A 17,364-nucleotide genomic window follows, 5' to 3' on the forward strand; every position below is an offset into this window, starting at 1 on the left:
GAATTTCAGGATTGGGACATTGTTTTTGGAGTTGAAATCGTCAGTATGGCATAAATCACTGATTTTCAAGACACAAGTTTTTTCCTAATGATATAAGTTGTGTGATTTCAGAGAAGATCCACTGAAAATTGATGCATATCTTAACATTTGTCTTCCTCTCTGTCTTTCTCTTTGTTCATATTTTACTCAAAATGCGCTGTCCTGATTGTATTGATGGAGAATTTTTTTTAAGATTTTATTTATTTTATTTATTTATTTGACAGACAGGGATTACAAGTAGGCAGAGGCAGGCAGAGAGAGAGAGGGGAAGCAGGCTCTCCACCGAGCAGAGAGCCGGATGTGGGGCTTGATCCCAGGACCCCGGGACCATGACCTGAGCAGAAGGCAGAGGCTTTAACCCACTGAGCCACCCAGGCACCCCTTGGTGGAGATTTTTGTGTTAGCCCAGTAGGTGGCAGTCTTAGCTAAAGAAGAAATACCGATTGATGAAGCTTTTAGTCACGTTTGAAGACTCACCCTTCATTTTATGTGTAAAGAAGGAAATGTCTTAAATAAGGTGTAATACAAGTAAGGACAGAGCTTATTTATAGTAATTTAGAAAATCAAATAGGTACGTGAACACAGTAATGGAACTTAGATATTTGTCTTATTTCACAAAGGCATATATTTCCTTTTATCAGGATCTTATTCATTTAGAGGCAGTATAAATGCCATGGTCAAGATGATTGAATAGTTTAACCTGTAGGTTTATATCTTAGATCTGCTCCTTATTAGCTTGGGCAAGGTACTTCTGAGATTTCTCATTTATAGAAGAGAAATAATGGTATATGTCTCATGGTCCTTATGAGAATTAAATGAGTTAAAAATAAATGTGCATAGAGCTTGGAACAGAGCCTGGCATGTAGTAAGACTAATAGTAACGTAATATTAGCTATTATCAGAAGAATTGGAAATACCAAATAGTACCAGAATACTAGATGTTTAAATCTTAACTGGTTATTTATTCATGTTTACTTAGCTTTGTGGTTATTGACTAAGTGGATCTGTAGTCTTGTGTTTTGTTAAATGGATAATAAAGAATCAGAGCCAGTTTAGTAGTCTGAGGCCACATTTGCAAAGATCTTTTGCAGTTATAGAATGTTTGTTGGTGTTCCTGGTGAGAAGTCCAGTGACAGTCTGATTTTTCTTCCATTTCTGCTAACTTGTTCTTTTTTGCTTAGAAACTTAATTTCAGTTTTATCCTTAGAATACAGGGCTTCTCCCAGAAGCTCTTTTCCTGGGGGCTCTTATGCTGTTTTAGTTCATTGTTTTTTGATGGCTTTCCATTTTATGGATGTACTTTAAAACAGTTTTTCTGATGCTCCACAGATAGAGATGTAATTTTTGTTTTTTGTTCTGCTGTATGCTATTATAAATAGTATTTGCACATAAATACATGTGCACTTGCCTGATTATTTCCTTACTGTAGTTTTCTTTAAGTAGAATTGCAAGATCAGAAGATAAGGCATATTTTAAAAATTGTCAACACCTTGCCTATACTGCCTTCTGTAAAGTTTGCACCAATTTTTTGGGACCCATTTACCCTTCACAGCAGTATATGAAAAGGTATCCAATTCTGTACCCTCTCAAGTACTAGATGTTTTTAGTTGATTTTGCCAGCCTCATAGAAAATATGGATTATCTTGGATTTGTATTTTCTTGCAATGACTTTATGAAATTAGAGAAAAACATGATTTTTCTTTGTACTTCTGTCAACTATACATTTTTTGTCCTTGGATACATTAAAATGTAATTAAATTTGGGATGCTGATATCTTGCCTTTAAAATGAGGTGCTGTTCACCTGGGTGGCTCAGTCAGTTAGGTGTGTGCCTTTGGCTAAGGTCATGATTCCAGGGTCCTGGGATTGAGCCCCACATATGGCTTCCTGCTCAGTGGGGAGCCTGCCTCTCCTGCTCCTTCTGCTTGTACTCTCTCTCTCTCTCTGTCAAATAAATAAATAAAGTCTTTTAAAAAAAATTAGGCCTTGGGGCACCTGGGTGGCTCAGTGGGTTAAACCTCTGCCTTCGGCTCAGGTCATGATCTCAAGGTCCTGGGATCGAGCCCCACATCGGGCTCTCTGCTCGGCGAGGAGCCTGCTTCCTCACCTCTCTCTCTCTGCCTACTTTTGATCTCTCTCTGTCAAATAAATAAATAAAATCTTTAAAAAAAAAAATTAGGCCTTGCTTTCCATTGTTCATCTTAAGTATTTATGCAGCTGTGGTACATTTACACAGTACATGTAATATTTAAATACTGAAACAGCACTGAGCTAAGGAAAGGCAGGAATTAATGTAGAAATGTTTTATCAACCCAGACATTGAAAAAAGATATTGGGGGGTGGGGAGAGAATCTTAAGCAGGCTCCATGCCCAGTGCAGAGCCCTCCATGGGGCTCAGTCTCATGACCCTGAGATCATGAAATGAAGTCAAGAGTCAGGTGCTTAATCAACTGAGCCACTCACGTGCCCCCATTGAAGAGTTTATTCAGGGATTTTCCTCTGAAAATAGCCCAAGCAACACGTTTTTTAGCAAAGAAAGTAGTTAAATTTTGTTTTAATGTACTTTCAGTTTCATTGTGCCATTAAAGTTTATATTGTGTATTTTTTTTGGTGGTGCATTAATTAGCTTTCTAGACCATTACTGTCACTGTTAGCTTTCTGGCTTTCTAGACCATTGCTATCACTATTCTATTAGGTATTACTGTCTCTGTGATTGTGTCATAAGAGGCATGAAGTCTGTAAGCTCTATACATATCAAGTAGAGTAGTTTCAGTCTTCAAGGAACTGAAACTTGGCAATGCTGCTAATATAGATGCTTGGTTAAGAGTGTATTGACTGAAAATTACCATTGTGTAAACGATGTTTTTATTAAATATGTACTTTTATTCTCTTTATCTTTTTTTTCATGCAGAGAAAAATATACAGTTTGTTATACAGTTATGTAATATTCATTCTAGATAAAAGACAGTTTTACATATTGATAGTTAGAATTTAACAAGTCATGGGTTAAAGTGCCTGAACTGTTCTTTTTTGGGTGACATACTTCAGCAGCTGTGGTAAATTTGACATGAAATTCTGGCTTGTTATTTATTTATTTATGTTTAAAGATTTTATTTTAGAGAGAGTAGGGGGAGGGGCAGAGGCTAGGGAAAGAAGAATCTCCAGCAGACTCCGCACTGAGTGCAGAGCCTGACACAGGGCTGGATCTCACAACCCTGAGATCATGACCTGAGCTGAAATGAAGTCAGATGCTTAACCAGCTGAGCTACCCACGCACCTTTGGTATATTCTAAAACAGTGTTGGGTACCTGGGTGGCTCAGTTGGTTAAGCATCTGCCTTCAGCTCAGGTCATGATCCTGCAGTCTTGGGATCAAGTCCTGCATCAGGCTCCCTGCTCAATGGGGAGTCTGGTTCTCCCTCTGTCTCTCTCCTCTGCTCGTGATCTCTCTCTCTCTCAAATAAATACATAAAATCTTAAACAACAACAACAACAATACTGTATGCTTTCTTGGAATTAGAATGATGTTTTTATTGCTGAGTTGGAAGTTTGACCTGAAGGTATTTTCTCTCACATAAGCCGGGCAGAGCTAGTTGCATTAATCATATCCTTCTTTAGCCAAAAAAGTGGATAGTTGGGAACTTCTGGCTTCCACTTAAAATGAAGAAAGCTGGAGAGAGCATTGTTGCACTCTTACAGCAATAATAATAAATCCTAGACAGCTGCAAATTTATAGTTTTCTTGAATCCATCAGAGAGCTGAGGTTGTAGGACAACCAGCTAACCTGAAATCTAAGGAAAGACACGCGCCTCCAAGAAAAGATGGGATGCAAGTACTTGTTTACCTGGGACAGACAAAATGAACACCACTCAGAAGAATGCAGTTAAAAATTTTAATGAACTGCTAAAGGCTTAAATTGGACTAGCAAGAAGATACAGAGTCCTTGGGGGCTGAGAACACATGGGAAGGGAATTCATACCTACTTGCAGACTTTCTTCCATAGACTTCCCTGTATGCTTATAAAATAGAGGATAGGGTAGGTACTGTCCTCATTGGGTATCTACAGGAAAGACATGAAGCCCTGTCTGGGTCCTTCTTCCTGCCTCTCTGCTGTGAGACAAAAGCCTCAAACTGCAGTGGAAATGGAACAGTAAGAAACCTTCCACCCCCGGGGCAGGGGCAGGAACATGTGCTTTAGCACAGGGGGATGGGCAGGAACATTGAGAAGGCCACATTCCTGATACCAGGCACATAGTACTTGGCTGTGACCAAGGCTTAATCAGAATTTCAGAGAACTCCCACTCCATGAGGCTAAGAGAAATAGAGTTAATTGGTAACAATGGAATTCTGTGAGCGTTGCAGGAGATTGGAGGCAGAGAGACCATATGAGATGCAGTTTAAATGGAAGACCTAGAACTGTAGGTTGAGTAGACGCTGAGAAACACTCTCTAGCAAACAAGCCTCTACCCTAAACACAAGGTATGGCTAGAGCAATTTGAAGCCTGTGGTGCATTACAGGTATCCATAGCAGCAACATATTCTAGACCAAGCTCATGTTCTGACAACAGAATGACTACATTCACACTGTAAAGGCCTAGCATAAGGAAATACAGGGTCATATCCAGACACAAAGACTGTTTATCTCAGTTTCAGCTGTCCTACAGAGGGTATCCTGCTTTCAGTGTGTGTGTGTGTGTGTGTGTGTGTGTGTGTGTGTGTGTGAGATAAAGATGAGAAAAGTGATACAGTATTGAGACAAGGGAATTAACAAAATTCTTGAGACACAGGTACTGGAAACTGTTAGACATGGAACTTAAGATTAACTGTGAGTTATAAGTTAAGGCCTCTGGTAGAAAAGGCAGACAACATGCACAATCAGGTAGGATATTTCAAAGGTAGGTAGTATAAGAAAATCAAATGAAAATTTTTTGTTCTTTTATTTTTAAAGATTCTTATTTATTTGAAAGAGAAGAAAACACGGAGAGGGAGAAGCAGACTCCCCGCTGAGCGGGGAGCCCAATGTGGGGCTTGCTCCCAGGACCTTGAGACCATGACCTGAGCTGAAGGCAGATGCTTAACCGAGTGAGCCACCCAGGTGCCTGCAATGAAAATTTTAGAAGTGAAAAACACAGTAACAGACTAAAAATGCTTTTAATAAGCTCATCAGTATACCTGGTATAACCAAAGGAGGAATCAATAAACTTGAACATAGGCCCATGCAAATTATGTAAACTAAAATGCAAAGGGAAAACTGAAAAAGAACATCCATTAGGTATGAGATAATTTCACACGGTCTGAATGTAATTCAAACCTCAAGAGAATAAAACGGAAGAAATAATGGCCAAAGATTTTGAAAAACTAACAGTAGACACCACACCAAAGATCCAAGAAGCTCAGAGAGTGAGGCAAGATAACCCCCCAAAGCAAGTGACAAGTAAAGCACCCAGGCGTTTATATTCAAACTGCTGAAAATTGATGATGATGAGAAAATACTGAAAGCAGTTAAAGGAAAAAGAACAGCTGCTGACTCGTCATTTGAACTTGTGGAAACCAAAAGACGATGCAGTGACATTTTTCATGGATTGAAAGGGAAAAACTTTTTTTTTTTCCCCTTAAAGATTTTATTTATTTCTTTGGCAGAGAGAGAACGCAAAAGCAGAGGGAGAGTGAGAAGCAGGCTCCCCGCTGAGCAGGGAACCTGATGCAGGACCTGCTCCTAGGGGACCATGAGATTGTGACCTGAGCTGAAGGTAGATGCTTAACCATCTTAGCCACTCAGGTGCCCCAGAAGGGAAAAACTTTCAACCTAGAATTCCGTACCCAACAAAACCAATCTTTTTTCTTTTTTTAAGGATTTTATTTTGTTAAGGATTTTATTTATTTGAGAGAGAGAATGAGAGAGTGGGGGAAGGGGGCAGAGGAAGAGGGACAAGCAGACTTCCCACTGAGCAGGGAGTTGGAATGCAGGGCTCTAATCCAGGACCCCAAGATCATGACCCTAGCCAAGGAAGACGCTTAACTGACTGAGCCATCCAGGCGTCCTAAAACCAATCTTTCTTTTCAGGGTAATAGTCTCATGGTATCACAGAAACTGAGATAAGTCATTGTCATAAGACCTGCATTACCAGATTCACTAAGGAAATTCAGGCAAAAGAGATGTGATACTAGATACTAACTTTGACCTATACAGATAAGTAGTATGTTGTAAATAGAAGGTTAATATAAAATTCATATTTTTCTAATTAAAATATTTTAAAATGTCTATTAAAAATTAAAACTTAACAATTTTTTTCTTACTAATTACTTTGAACATTTTTTTTTCTTTTAAAGATTTTATTTCTTTATTTGACAGAGGGAGAGATCACAAGTAGGCAGAGAGGCAGGCAGAGAGAGAGGGGGAAGCAGGCTCCCCCCTGAGCAGAGAGCCCGATGCAGGACTTGATCCCAGGACCCTGGGATCATGACCTGAGCTGAAGGCAGAGGCTTTAACCCCCTGAGCCACCCAGGCGCCCCTGTCTTACTAATTACTTTGAGCTCAAGGGGCACCTGGGTGGTTCAGTCAATTAAGTCTCTGACTCTTGATCTCAGCTCAGGTTTTAATCTTAGGGTTGTGAGTTCAAGCCTTGTGTTGGGCTCCACGTATGGAGCCTACTTAAGAAAAAAGAAAAGGGGTGCCTGGATGGCTCAGTTGGTTAACCATCTGCCTTCAGCTCAGGTCCTGGGATTGAGTCCCACTTCGGGCTCTCTGCTCAGCGGGGAGTTCTGCTTCTCCCTCTGTGCCCCCTCCCTCTTGTGCTCTCTTGGTCTCTCTCTCTGAAATAAAATCTTAAAAAAAAAAAAAAAAGAAAAAATAACTGATTATAAAGGAAAATTATTAGGAATATATTTTATGTTTACAGCAAATATAAAAGTAAAATTTATGACAGCTCAAAGATCAGAGGAAAGTATCATATTATAACATCTTTTAAAAAAATTTTTATTTTTAAAGATTTAATTATTTTAGAACGGATGGGAGTGGGGCAGGGTGGGGAGGGAGAGAATCTCAAGCAGACTATGCCCCTGCCGAGCATGGAGCCCAACATGGGCCTTAGTCTCATGACCCTGAGCCAAAATCAAGAATCACATGCTTAACCAACTGAGCCACTGAGGTGCTCCATTATTAAGCATCTTTATATTATATGTGAACATATATATATGTGTGTGTGTGTGTGTGTGTGTGTGTATATATATAAAAACACATATATATATATATTATATGTGTAATTTACTTACGGCTAAGCTCTGATTGATTAAACATGTATTATAAACCCTAGGATGACCACTAAAACCATTGTTTTAAAGAAGTAACTACAGTTAAAAATACTGTATTATATACATTTGAAAGAGAGTAGATCTTAAAAATTCTTATAAGGACAAAAATGGTAAGAGTAGGGGCACCTGTGTGGCACGGTCAGTTAAGCATCTGCCTTCATTGTAGGTTATGATCTAAGGTTCCTGGGATTGAGCACCACATTGGGCTCCCTGCTCAGCAGGGAGTCTGCTTCTCCCTCTGCTCTACCCCCCTCTCTCTCTCAAGTAAATAAAATCTTTTTAAAAAATTATAATTGTGTGGTGATGAGTGTTAAATTACTTTGGTAATTTTGTTATATATGCATGTATCAAAGCATTGTGTTCTGCATCTAAACCTAATTCAGTGTTAAGTGTCAGTTAAATCTCAATAAGTATATTGTGCCAATAGCAGATATAAAATATAATGAGAGAAAATATATTCACTTGCTCCAAGTGAACACAGAAACAGAAGGAAAAAACAAGAAGTACATGGAATAGAAAGGGTAAGATGATGGATTTTACTCCAGCCATTATTAATAATTATGTTGAATGTAAATCATTTAAACATACTAATTAAGACTTTGGTCTTTTTTAACATCCAGAATCATCTAACATACTTTCCACTGTTAAATTGTTCAAACATTGTAATTGAGAGAGATGTAAATTATCTAAATGTAATAATAAAGACACAGATTTTCAGATTGGATACAAAAGCAAGACCCTGATATATGCTGTCTGTAAGAAACTTACTTTAAATATGAAGAGATGGGTTAGAAGTAATGTACTGATACAGCCACTGTGGAAAGCAGTATGGATGTTCCTCAGAAAGTTAAAAATAGAACTATGCCAGCATCCAGCAGTCCGTATTTACCCAAAGGATACAAAAACACAAACTCAGAGGGATATATGCACTTTCCTGCAGCATTATTTCCAAGAGCCAAGATACGGAAGCAGCCCAAGTATTCATCGAATGATGAGTCGATAACGAGGATATGGTGTAGCCTGGGTGGCTCTAGCCCAGGGTGGCCCGTGGAGGGTGGCCTGACCCCAGCTCTGGTTTCTGGGCCACTGGGTGGCTGGCCACCACGCTGGGCTCGCACCCACACTTCCAGGAATCTGAGGTCAGCTGCTGGGGAAAATACTGCCTTTTTGGCTTCAACATTGTCTTATGGGTGCTGGGAGCCCTGTACTTGGCCACTTGCCTCTGGAACTGGGGTGAGAAGAGCATTCTTTCCAACATCTCAGTGCTGACGGATCTGTGAGGCCTTGACTTCGTGTGGCTGTTTGTAGTGGTTGGAAGTGTTGGTGCTGGGCTTTGGTGGTGGCATTGGGGCTCTCTGGGAGAAGACCTTCCTGCTCCAGGTTTTTCCATGTTTCTCAGCTACATTTTCTTCCTGGAGCTGGCATCAGGGATCCTAGTGTTCATATGGGATTCGACACCAGCTCACTTTCTTCCATCAGTAACAATGGCAAGAATCTCTTTGCTCGGGAATATTGGTTTTGCCATAGAGCCCAAGGGCCTGATGGTTGGCACCTTCATCTGTATTTCAGCTGCACTAACTTGAACCTGAGCCAGGAGCGCTGCAGGGTCCCCTTCTCCTGCTACATCAGGGACCCAGCAGAAGATGTCCTTGGTGTGCGGCTACAATAGCCAGCTCACGCTGTAGCTGGAGTGGCAGCATTCCATCCATACTAAAGGCCAGTTTGAGAAGTGGCTGCAAGACAGCCTTACTGTTGTTACTGGGGTCTTTGTGGGCATCGCCCTCCTTCAGATCTGTGGTATCTGCCTGGCCCAGAACCTTGTGAATGCCATCAAGGTAGCGAAGGCCAGCCTGTGAGGCTGCCACACTGGTGCACAGGGAGCCCCCATCCCGACTCCTGCTGGGTGGTGGGCTCCCAAGGGGATTGGGAAAGGTACAGCTGAGAGGGTGTGGGCCAGATGGGGTGGGAGGGGTCTGCCATATCCCCACCCAGGCTGGGACACACTTCTCTGTGCATGGCTGTGTGAGGCAGGTTTGGGGCCTGCTGTTGCCTGGGACACAGCTTCATGAAGCAGCTGCAGAGCTGTCTTCTCTACTAGCTGTGACCTTGACCCTGCCCAGAGCCCACTTCAGGCTCATTGCCTTAGACTCTAAAATGGACCCAAGGATTTTCTCTCCCTTGCTTGTCTCTCCAGATCAAACATGTTGATGGCTAGAAACTACTCAAATAAACAAAACCTTAACCTTGGCCCCCCCACCAAGATACTATTTGGGGGAGGGGCCTCTGTGCTCAGCAGGGACTCTGCTTCTCTCCCTTTTCCTCTCCCTCTGTCACATCCTCTCCCCACCCCCCCGCCCACTCATGCTCTGATGTGTGTGTGCACGCTCTCTAAAATAAAAAGAAAGTTTATAGAATTTTAGTTTTTTCTATTTTACATAAATGAAATGACCCTGTATCTGTTAGCCAATCCTTTTTCTTAGGTATTTTATACTGCTTTCGTTAGAGGGGTTAGCATCCAGAAATAAAAGATAATAGAGGTTAGATGGTGATAACTATAACAGGTTTAGGTTTTTTTCTTTGTGGGAGACACATACATTAACTAATGTCTACAGCTCTGTGAGACAGGTATTATCCCTGTTTCGCAGTTCAGGAAACTGAGGTACAAGGGTAAGTGATTTGCCCATGTTACATAGTAAATGGAGAGCCTGGATTCACACCCAGGCCATCTGGTTCCTAGGCTGTACTGTATGAGTCTGCTAATTTTGCATTTCATCTGGGCATAGCCAAAACGTGAATGAGTTATTTAGGAATTTAAGAAAAACCTCTTTAATGAGTTTGTTTATTTCCCTTTCTTCTCTGGCATACTTTGTTACACAGCTTTCATTGTTAGCTTAAGTGGGACAGGGATCTCTTCAATTCAGAGGATCCAATCCAAATTTGTAAATTCTACAAATTCAAATTTGTTAATTTGAAAATTTGTAAATTTTCTTTTCTGTTACAAGATTTTTCTAAATCTGTTTCTATTTTATTTACTTTTATAATTTATAAAGAGCATGCCTGACTTTCATGATACTTGGAGATCTGCCAGAATATATCCATCTGCCTTTAAATTTGATAACCCCTAATCATTTGCTATTTTCAGAAAACAAACACCGAACTGACAAAGAACGTAGAGCATCCAGGTCTTGGTTTCTAGATAACCTTCCCCAATAAAAGCAGTCAGGACTCCTTGACGAAATGGTTGATTCTAAGTTTGGGGAACTAATAAGATGAGCTTGGAACATCTTTTGGTACCAGAAAATAAGTGCTCAACAAAACAAAAAATAAAAAGGAAAGCAGTAAAAAAGATAGAGCAACAATCTGAAGGGGTTCTTAATGACCAAAGCCAGGATGTTTGAGTAACAATGATAGTAGTCGATTGTAATCTGTAAAATAAGTATTCACGAGTCCATACTATATCAAATAAACAACTGAATAAATGGAGAATGAATAGTCCTTCCTTACAGTAGAATTCTAATTTACGCATCTGGAAGGAATGATGGAAATAATTTGCCATTAGGCAAACCCACGAGTAATAATTATAGGCAGGAGCTGTCAGTGGATGCTAAAGTTAGCAACGAGTGTGATGAGAAATGGAGTATTTGCTTAGTTTCAGTAGATTTCCCTGTAAGGTCCTCATTAATTACAGAGGGAAAAATAATAGATTCTTGGTGGAGAAATCCAACAGATACCAGCTTAGCCAGCAGTCAGTTTATCAGCCTCAATAATAAGACATTGACATCACGTACCCTTTGCACCGAGAAAGGTGCAACGTCATTTCTGTGATATTCTTGCCAAAAATGTATAACCTCAATTTAATCATGAAGAAATACTAGACAACCCCAAATTGAAGGCCATTCTATAAAATAACTGACCCAAACTTTGTAAGAGTCTTGATGACCTCTTAGTCCCCCATCTCCAGGTTTTCTGGTTTCAAAAGTTTTCTTGTTAATAAACTCTTACAGCTTCTTATCCCCATACAAAATTTTGGTTCCCTGCCTCCCTTCATGTTTCTTTTTACTGATGGTTCTCATATTTATAATAAAATCATTGTAGAATGAGCTCAGAGAGTGAATGGGAATTTTGAACTATTTCACAGGAGAGAACTGCTTTTCAGACTAAAAGGAGACTGTCAGCAGCAGGGAGTTCTCACGGCGAGGCCCTTCGTTACTGGACTCAGAATAGAACCCCGCTGTTCCCAGCCCCTTCTGCTGCTCATGGTCTGGCATTTGAGTGTTCTTGTCTTACTTCCTTTGATTTTATCACGAAGTCTTAGATGTGCTACTTTAGACCAGAGGAGATAAAAGCAAGGCCTGGATTTCTATCACAAATGCTATAGCTTGTAAACATCTGTTGTAAAATCCCTACTATCTTGTTGGCAGAGTTTCAGAAACTCTGGAGGAGCGTCACGGTGGATTCAATGGATGAGGAGAAAATTGAAGAATATCTGAAGCGACAGGGTATTTCTTCCATGCAGGAATCCGGACCAAAGAAAGTGGTATGTAGTCTCTTGAGGAAACAAAAAAAAGTAATCCTCTGTTCTTTGAACTGTGAGCCTGCTTCCTGTTCTCTCTGAAGAATGGGTAGTTGGTTCTCTCTTCCAGTCTTTTCTTGGTGTCATAATTAGTGATCATGGTCAGATGCAAACCAGATCATGCCTGATTTATTGGGCGCCAGTGGATCTCTGCCCCCAGGTGCTGTGACCCAGGCATGTGAGAACTTTCCTCATTACCCCTTCCGCCGCTGTCCTACTAGTAGGGATTACTCTTAAGGTCAAGTCATACCGAACATTTTCTAGTGCCCACATGTTGCCCTCCCAGTTTCTCAAAGGAGCTTGCTTTGTCATCTTGACCTTTAAGACCTCAATTGTGCTTCCTTCCTCCTTGTTCCATGAGCCCCTGTGGTCTTGGTGCCTGACTCCGCCTTAGCCCTGATCACGTTGTTGTCCTTGTTGACTTTCAGATTCCTTAGGAACCAGATACTATATAGGCCCAAAGCCCGATCAAAGGAGGGATTTGTAAGGGAATGGTGACTTGTGAATTGCCTTGTACCAGCTTAATCAGTTGTCTGTAGTCCAAGGACAAACCCAGTTTGGGGAATAATTCACCAGCACCCTAACTGTAGCTGCTTTGTCCCTCACCTTTTCCCTTGTCTGCCATCAGATTTGTAGCTTGCCTTCTTTATGATTTTTTTGTGGGTGTGTTTTATTCAGTGAATTTTTAGCATCCCTAAAAGGTTGAATTTATTGCCCAGTGATCTCCATGAATTAGTGTAATGGCGGCACTTTATGAGCTATTTTTTCCTATCCTTGCTTAGGTTATTGATTTTTTTAAATCATGTGATTTTAAATTTCAAGGACAGAAAACAATGGAGAATAATACTTAAGTCTTTGTGTGCATAGCCAATTGCCAAATTTGCTGTATCTCTGTGTTTTGCCATATTTACTTCAAATCTTTTTTAAAACCTAAAGATAGAAATGAAAAAGAGCTTTATTACCTCTCTTTTTGATCTGCTCAGTGTTGAGAATAGTTCTGGGGGCTTTCTGTGCCAGCCCCATTATTCCCGGGGAAGGTGTGCACATCACCGTGACTCTAGCGCTCATCTATGGTTGGGAGCTGTGGTTGGGGGTTGGCATAGGAAGCTGGGCCCACTGAACAGGAAGAAAGGTTTCCGCACATCGTTAGTAACTGCACATCGTTAGTAAATCCTTGCTATTCTGCCTTTCTGAGTAGCTGTTTCTGTTTTTACCTTTTCTTATAGGCTCCTATTCAGAGAAGGAAAAAGCCAGCTTCACAGAAAAAGCGACGGTTTAAGACCCACAACGAACATCTGGCTGGAGTGTTGAAGGACTACTCTGACATTGCTCCTGGCAAATAGCGAACAGTTTGTTCATGAGCAAAGAGTTAACAAAGTCAAGATCTTTCTTGTTGCTGGGCTCTGAAGACTGTCTTCCCATTCTACTTCTTAGGGCTGAGGAGAGGAGCTGTTCAGTTTACAGAACAAGAGCAAATTACCAAACTCAAAGCTTACTTTAATTGAACGGGCTAATGAGATAATGTGATATTCCCTGTTAACCTTCTGTTACTTCTGGGGGAAAGGCGCTTAGCATGGCGTGCAAGTGTCTTTGCTACTTATCTCTATTTCTAAGTGGTTCCTGGTTCCTTTTCTCTTCCTTTATTACTTTAGAACAAGTTTGCAGATAAATAGTCTTGAATGCAATATTTGTTTATTCCAAAAGAACATATTTATAATAAAATCATTGTAGAAGGAACTCTAAGATGTTAGTGAGTTCAGTTTGTTTCTTTCTGTCTTTGGCAATGGCAGACGGCAGCTCCGGTCTTTAACTCCCACAGGATGCATGTTTGGGATGTTGTTGAAGACTGTGATTTGTGCTGTGGTGCTGAGCATATGGATCCCACAGTTGGAACACAAGATGTGCCTGCCCCTTGTTAGCAAATGTGACAGTAAAGATACACTACATGTGATTTTTAATGTTTTTTTAAAAGCATAAATCAGTATTGAGCTTCTTGGATTTTGCAAGTCATGGGCTCATGCCATCTCCAACAAAGATGGATAAGAGTTTTCTTGCCAACCTGAACGTCATCTTTACCCTGTCCCAATCCTCATGGAATTTGACCCTGAATTTTTTCTGGGGGAGACTCCCTCTGTCTTGCCATCACTGGCTGAGCTCATGAGAGCCTTTATCAAAGATGTGGGTTCTTAGCTGTCATGGTGATATATAGGAAGGAAGTCTGTGTGGTTATTCCAGCCTTCTACGGCAGACTACCTGTTTTCCTTACCTCTGCTTGTTACTTGGTATGGTGGTCCTTTGGGTTGGTTCTTATAGTCTCATATTGCAAACTGAAATTGCAGAGGATTTTAAGAATAAGGTTCAGTGTTCTCAAGAAAGGTGTGATGGTAACCCAGAGCAGTCAGTACTTTGTGCAGATGATGAGCTTTTTTGCTGCTTTAGTTCTTTTCATCCTTCTGATTTGGTTCTCATCCATTTACACAATCCTGCTTTCCTTTCCTCTTGTAGGGTAATTTAGAACACTGGGAAACTCATGGGTCTTTGTTACCAGGGTTTGGTTTTTGTTTGTTTAGTCAATAAGGAGGAACTTTTGATGTCTTATAACATAAGACTAGTTTTCTTGTAAAAATTCTGAAGCTAGCTTATCTCCAAGTGTGCCTACTTTTGGTGTTCTATACATCTTTCTGTTTTATTTTTCAGTAATATTGAGGTATAGGTGACATACGGTAGCAGGAGTTTAAGGTGTGTGTACAGCGTAATGATTTGACTTGCATATGTTAGGAAACGATAACTGCAGTAAGTTTAGTTAACACCCATCATCTCCTATAGGTCCAAAAAAATAGAAAAAACTTTTTTTTCCATGTGGTGAGAACTCATAAAATTTACTCTTGATATATGCCACAGAGGAGGGTTAACTGTCATCATCCCGCTGTACGTCCCATCCCTGTCCCTGTCCTTACTTACCTTGGAACTGAAATTTGTACCATTTGACCACCTCCATCCAATTTTCCCTGCCCCACCCCTGCCTCTGGTGACCACAAATACGATTTCTGCTGTAAGTTCTTATATTTTTGGTTTCACGTATAAGTGAGATCAAATAGTCTTTTTTCCTTTGTCATATTTCACTTAGTGTAATGCCCTCAAGGGCAGTCCATGTTGTTTGAAATGGCAGATTTCATCCTTATTACAGCTGAAGTATTCCATTATAGAATAATAGTCTATTCCGTCCACATCTTTATCCACTCATCTGCCAATTGACGCTTAGCTTGTTTCCATGGGGGTACAGATAGCTCTGACACATACTGTTTTCATTTACTTCGGATATATTCCCAGAAGTGGGATTGCTAGATGACTTGGTAATTCTGTTTTTAATTTTTTTGAGGAAACTCCGTATTTTCTATAGTGGCTGTACCAGTTTGTAATCCCACCATCAATGCACAAGGGTTCCCTTTTCTCCACATTCTTGCCTGCATTTGTTTTTTCTTTTTGATACCAACTATTCTAATAGTATCAGAATACCTCATTGTGATTTTAATTTGCATTCCCCTAATGATTAGTAATGTTGAACATCTTTTCATGTGTGTGTTGGCCATTTGTATATTTTCTTTAGAAAAATGTCTATTTCATGTCTTTTGCCCAGTTTTTAGTTGGATTTCTTTTTTTTTTGCTATCGTAGGAATTTTTATATTATTGAATGTTAACCTCTTGCTAGACATATGGTTTGCAAACATTATTTTCCCAATTCATATGCTGCTTTTTCATTTCGTTGATTATTTCTTTGCTGTGCAGAAGCTTTTTAGTTTTATATAGTGCCACTTGTTTATTTTTTATTTTGTTGCTTGTGCTTTAGGTGTGATATCTGAAAAATCATTGCTAAGACCCATGTCAAGGAGCTTTTTTCCTATGTTTTTTTCCTAGGACTTAAATGGTTTCTACTCTTACATTTAAGTCTTTAATCCATTTTGAATTAATTTCTGGGGGTGGCATAAGATGGAAGTCCAGTTTCATTCTTTTATGTATGCGAACCCAGTTTTTCCAGCACCATTTATTGAAGCAACTCTTTTCTTTATTGAGAGTTCTTGGCTCCCTTATCAGATATTAGTTGATACTATTTGTTGGTAATATTTGATACTGCTTCAGTTACTACAGCATTATAATATAGCTTGAAATCTGGAAGTGTGATGCCTCCCATTTTGTTCTTTCTCAGGATTGCTCTGGCTATTGGGTCTTTTGTGGTTCCTTATAGATTTTAAGAGTGTTGTTTTCTGCCGCAGTAGAAAATGCCATTGGAATCTTGGTAAGGATTTCATCGAATCTGTATATTGCCTTGGATAGTAAGAACATTTTAACAATGTTTATTCTTCCAGCCTGAACACAGGATACTTTCACATTTATTTATCTTGATTTCTTTCATCAGTGTCTTACAGTTTTCAGCCTACAGCTCTTTTACCCCCTTGGTTAACTTTATTCCTAAGTACTTTATGTTGTTTTTGATGCTTTTGAAAATGGAATTTTCTTGTTTCTTTTTCAGATGATTTGTTGTTAGTTTGTAGGAAAGTTGCTGATTTTTGCATGTTAATTTTGTTTTCCTGCCAACTTTACTGAATTTGTTTATGAGATCCAGCAGTTTTTTGGTGGAGTCTTTAGGATTTTCTTTCTATAAAATCATGTCATCTGCAAGTAGAGACAGTTTTACTTCCTTTCTGGTTCTGATGCTTCTTATTTATTTTTCTTTCTTGATTGCTCTGGCTAGCACTTCCAGTACTATGTCGAATAGGATTGGTAAGATTGGGCACCTTTGTCTTATTCCTGATCTTCAAGGAGAAGCTTTTAACCTTTTACCCTTAAATATGATGTTAGCTGTGGGCTTGTCATATATGGCCTTTACTATGTTGAGGTATGTTCCTTCTGTATCTGATTTGTTGAGTTTTTATCATAAATGGATGTTGAATTTTGTTGTAAATGCATTTTCTGTGTCTATTGAGATAATGATTTTTCTTTCATTTTATTAATGTCATGTATCACACTGATTTGCATATATTTTTCTTTCTTGCATCCTAAGGATAAATCCCACTTGATCCTTCTGAAACATCTTTATAATGTGCTGCCAAATTTGGTTTGCCAGTATTTTACTGAGAATTTTTGCATCTGTGTTCATGAGGGATATTGACCTATATTTTTTTTCTAGTGATGTCCTTTTTTGGCTTTGGTACCATTGTCATGCTGGTCTTATAAGATGAATTTGGGAGTGTTTTCTCCTCTTTGAGTTTTTGGAAAATTTTGAGAAGGATTGGCATTAATTCTTGAAATGCTTGGTAAAATGCATCTTTGAAGACATCTGGTCTTGGGCTTTTCTTTGTTGGGGGATTTTTGATTGCTGATTTAGTTTCCAACTAGTAATTGGTCTCTTTGGATTTTCTACTTACTCTCGATTCAGACATGGTAG

General features: G+C 39.7%; 1 protein-coding gene and 1 pseudogene across 2 annotated transcripts in view; both read left to right on the forward strand.

The window, feature by feature from the left end:
- Positions 1-14,751, forward strand: part of GTF2E2 (general transcription factor IIE subunit 2) — a 66,228-nt gene extending 51,477 nt beyond the window's left edge. The window contains exons 7-8 of the mRNA XM_080796671.1: positions 11,770-11,885; positions 13,148-14,751. Of these exons, the coding sequence (XP_080652797.1) occupies positions 11,770-11,885; positions 13,148-13,264 (233 nt within the window). The 3' untranslated portion in view covers positions 13,265-14,751. The remainder of the gene's footprint in view (positions 1-11,769; positions 11,886-13,147) is intronic.
- On the forward strand, positions 5,375-9,204 carry LOC308338990 (tetraspanin-17-like; annotated as a pseudogene). The gene is made up of 2 exons: positions 5,375-5,437; positions 8,479-9,204. The product of its transcript is annotated as a tetraspanin-17-like (transcript).
- Positions 14,752-17,364: the final 2,613 nt, after the last annotated feature.

Source organism: Martes martes, assembly GCF_963455335.1.
Source record: "Martes martes genome assembly, chromosome: 2".
NCBI classification, from domain to species: domain Eukaryota; kingdom Metazoa; phylum Chordata; class Mammalia; order Carnivora; family Mustelidae; genus Martes; species Martes martes.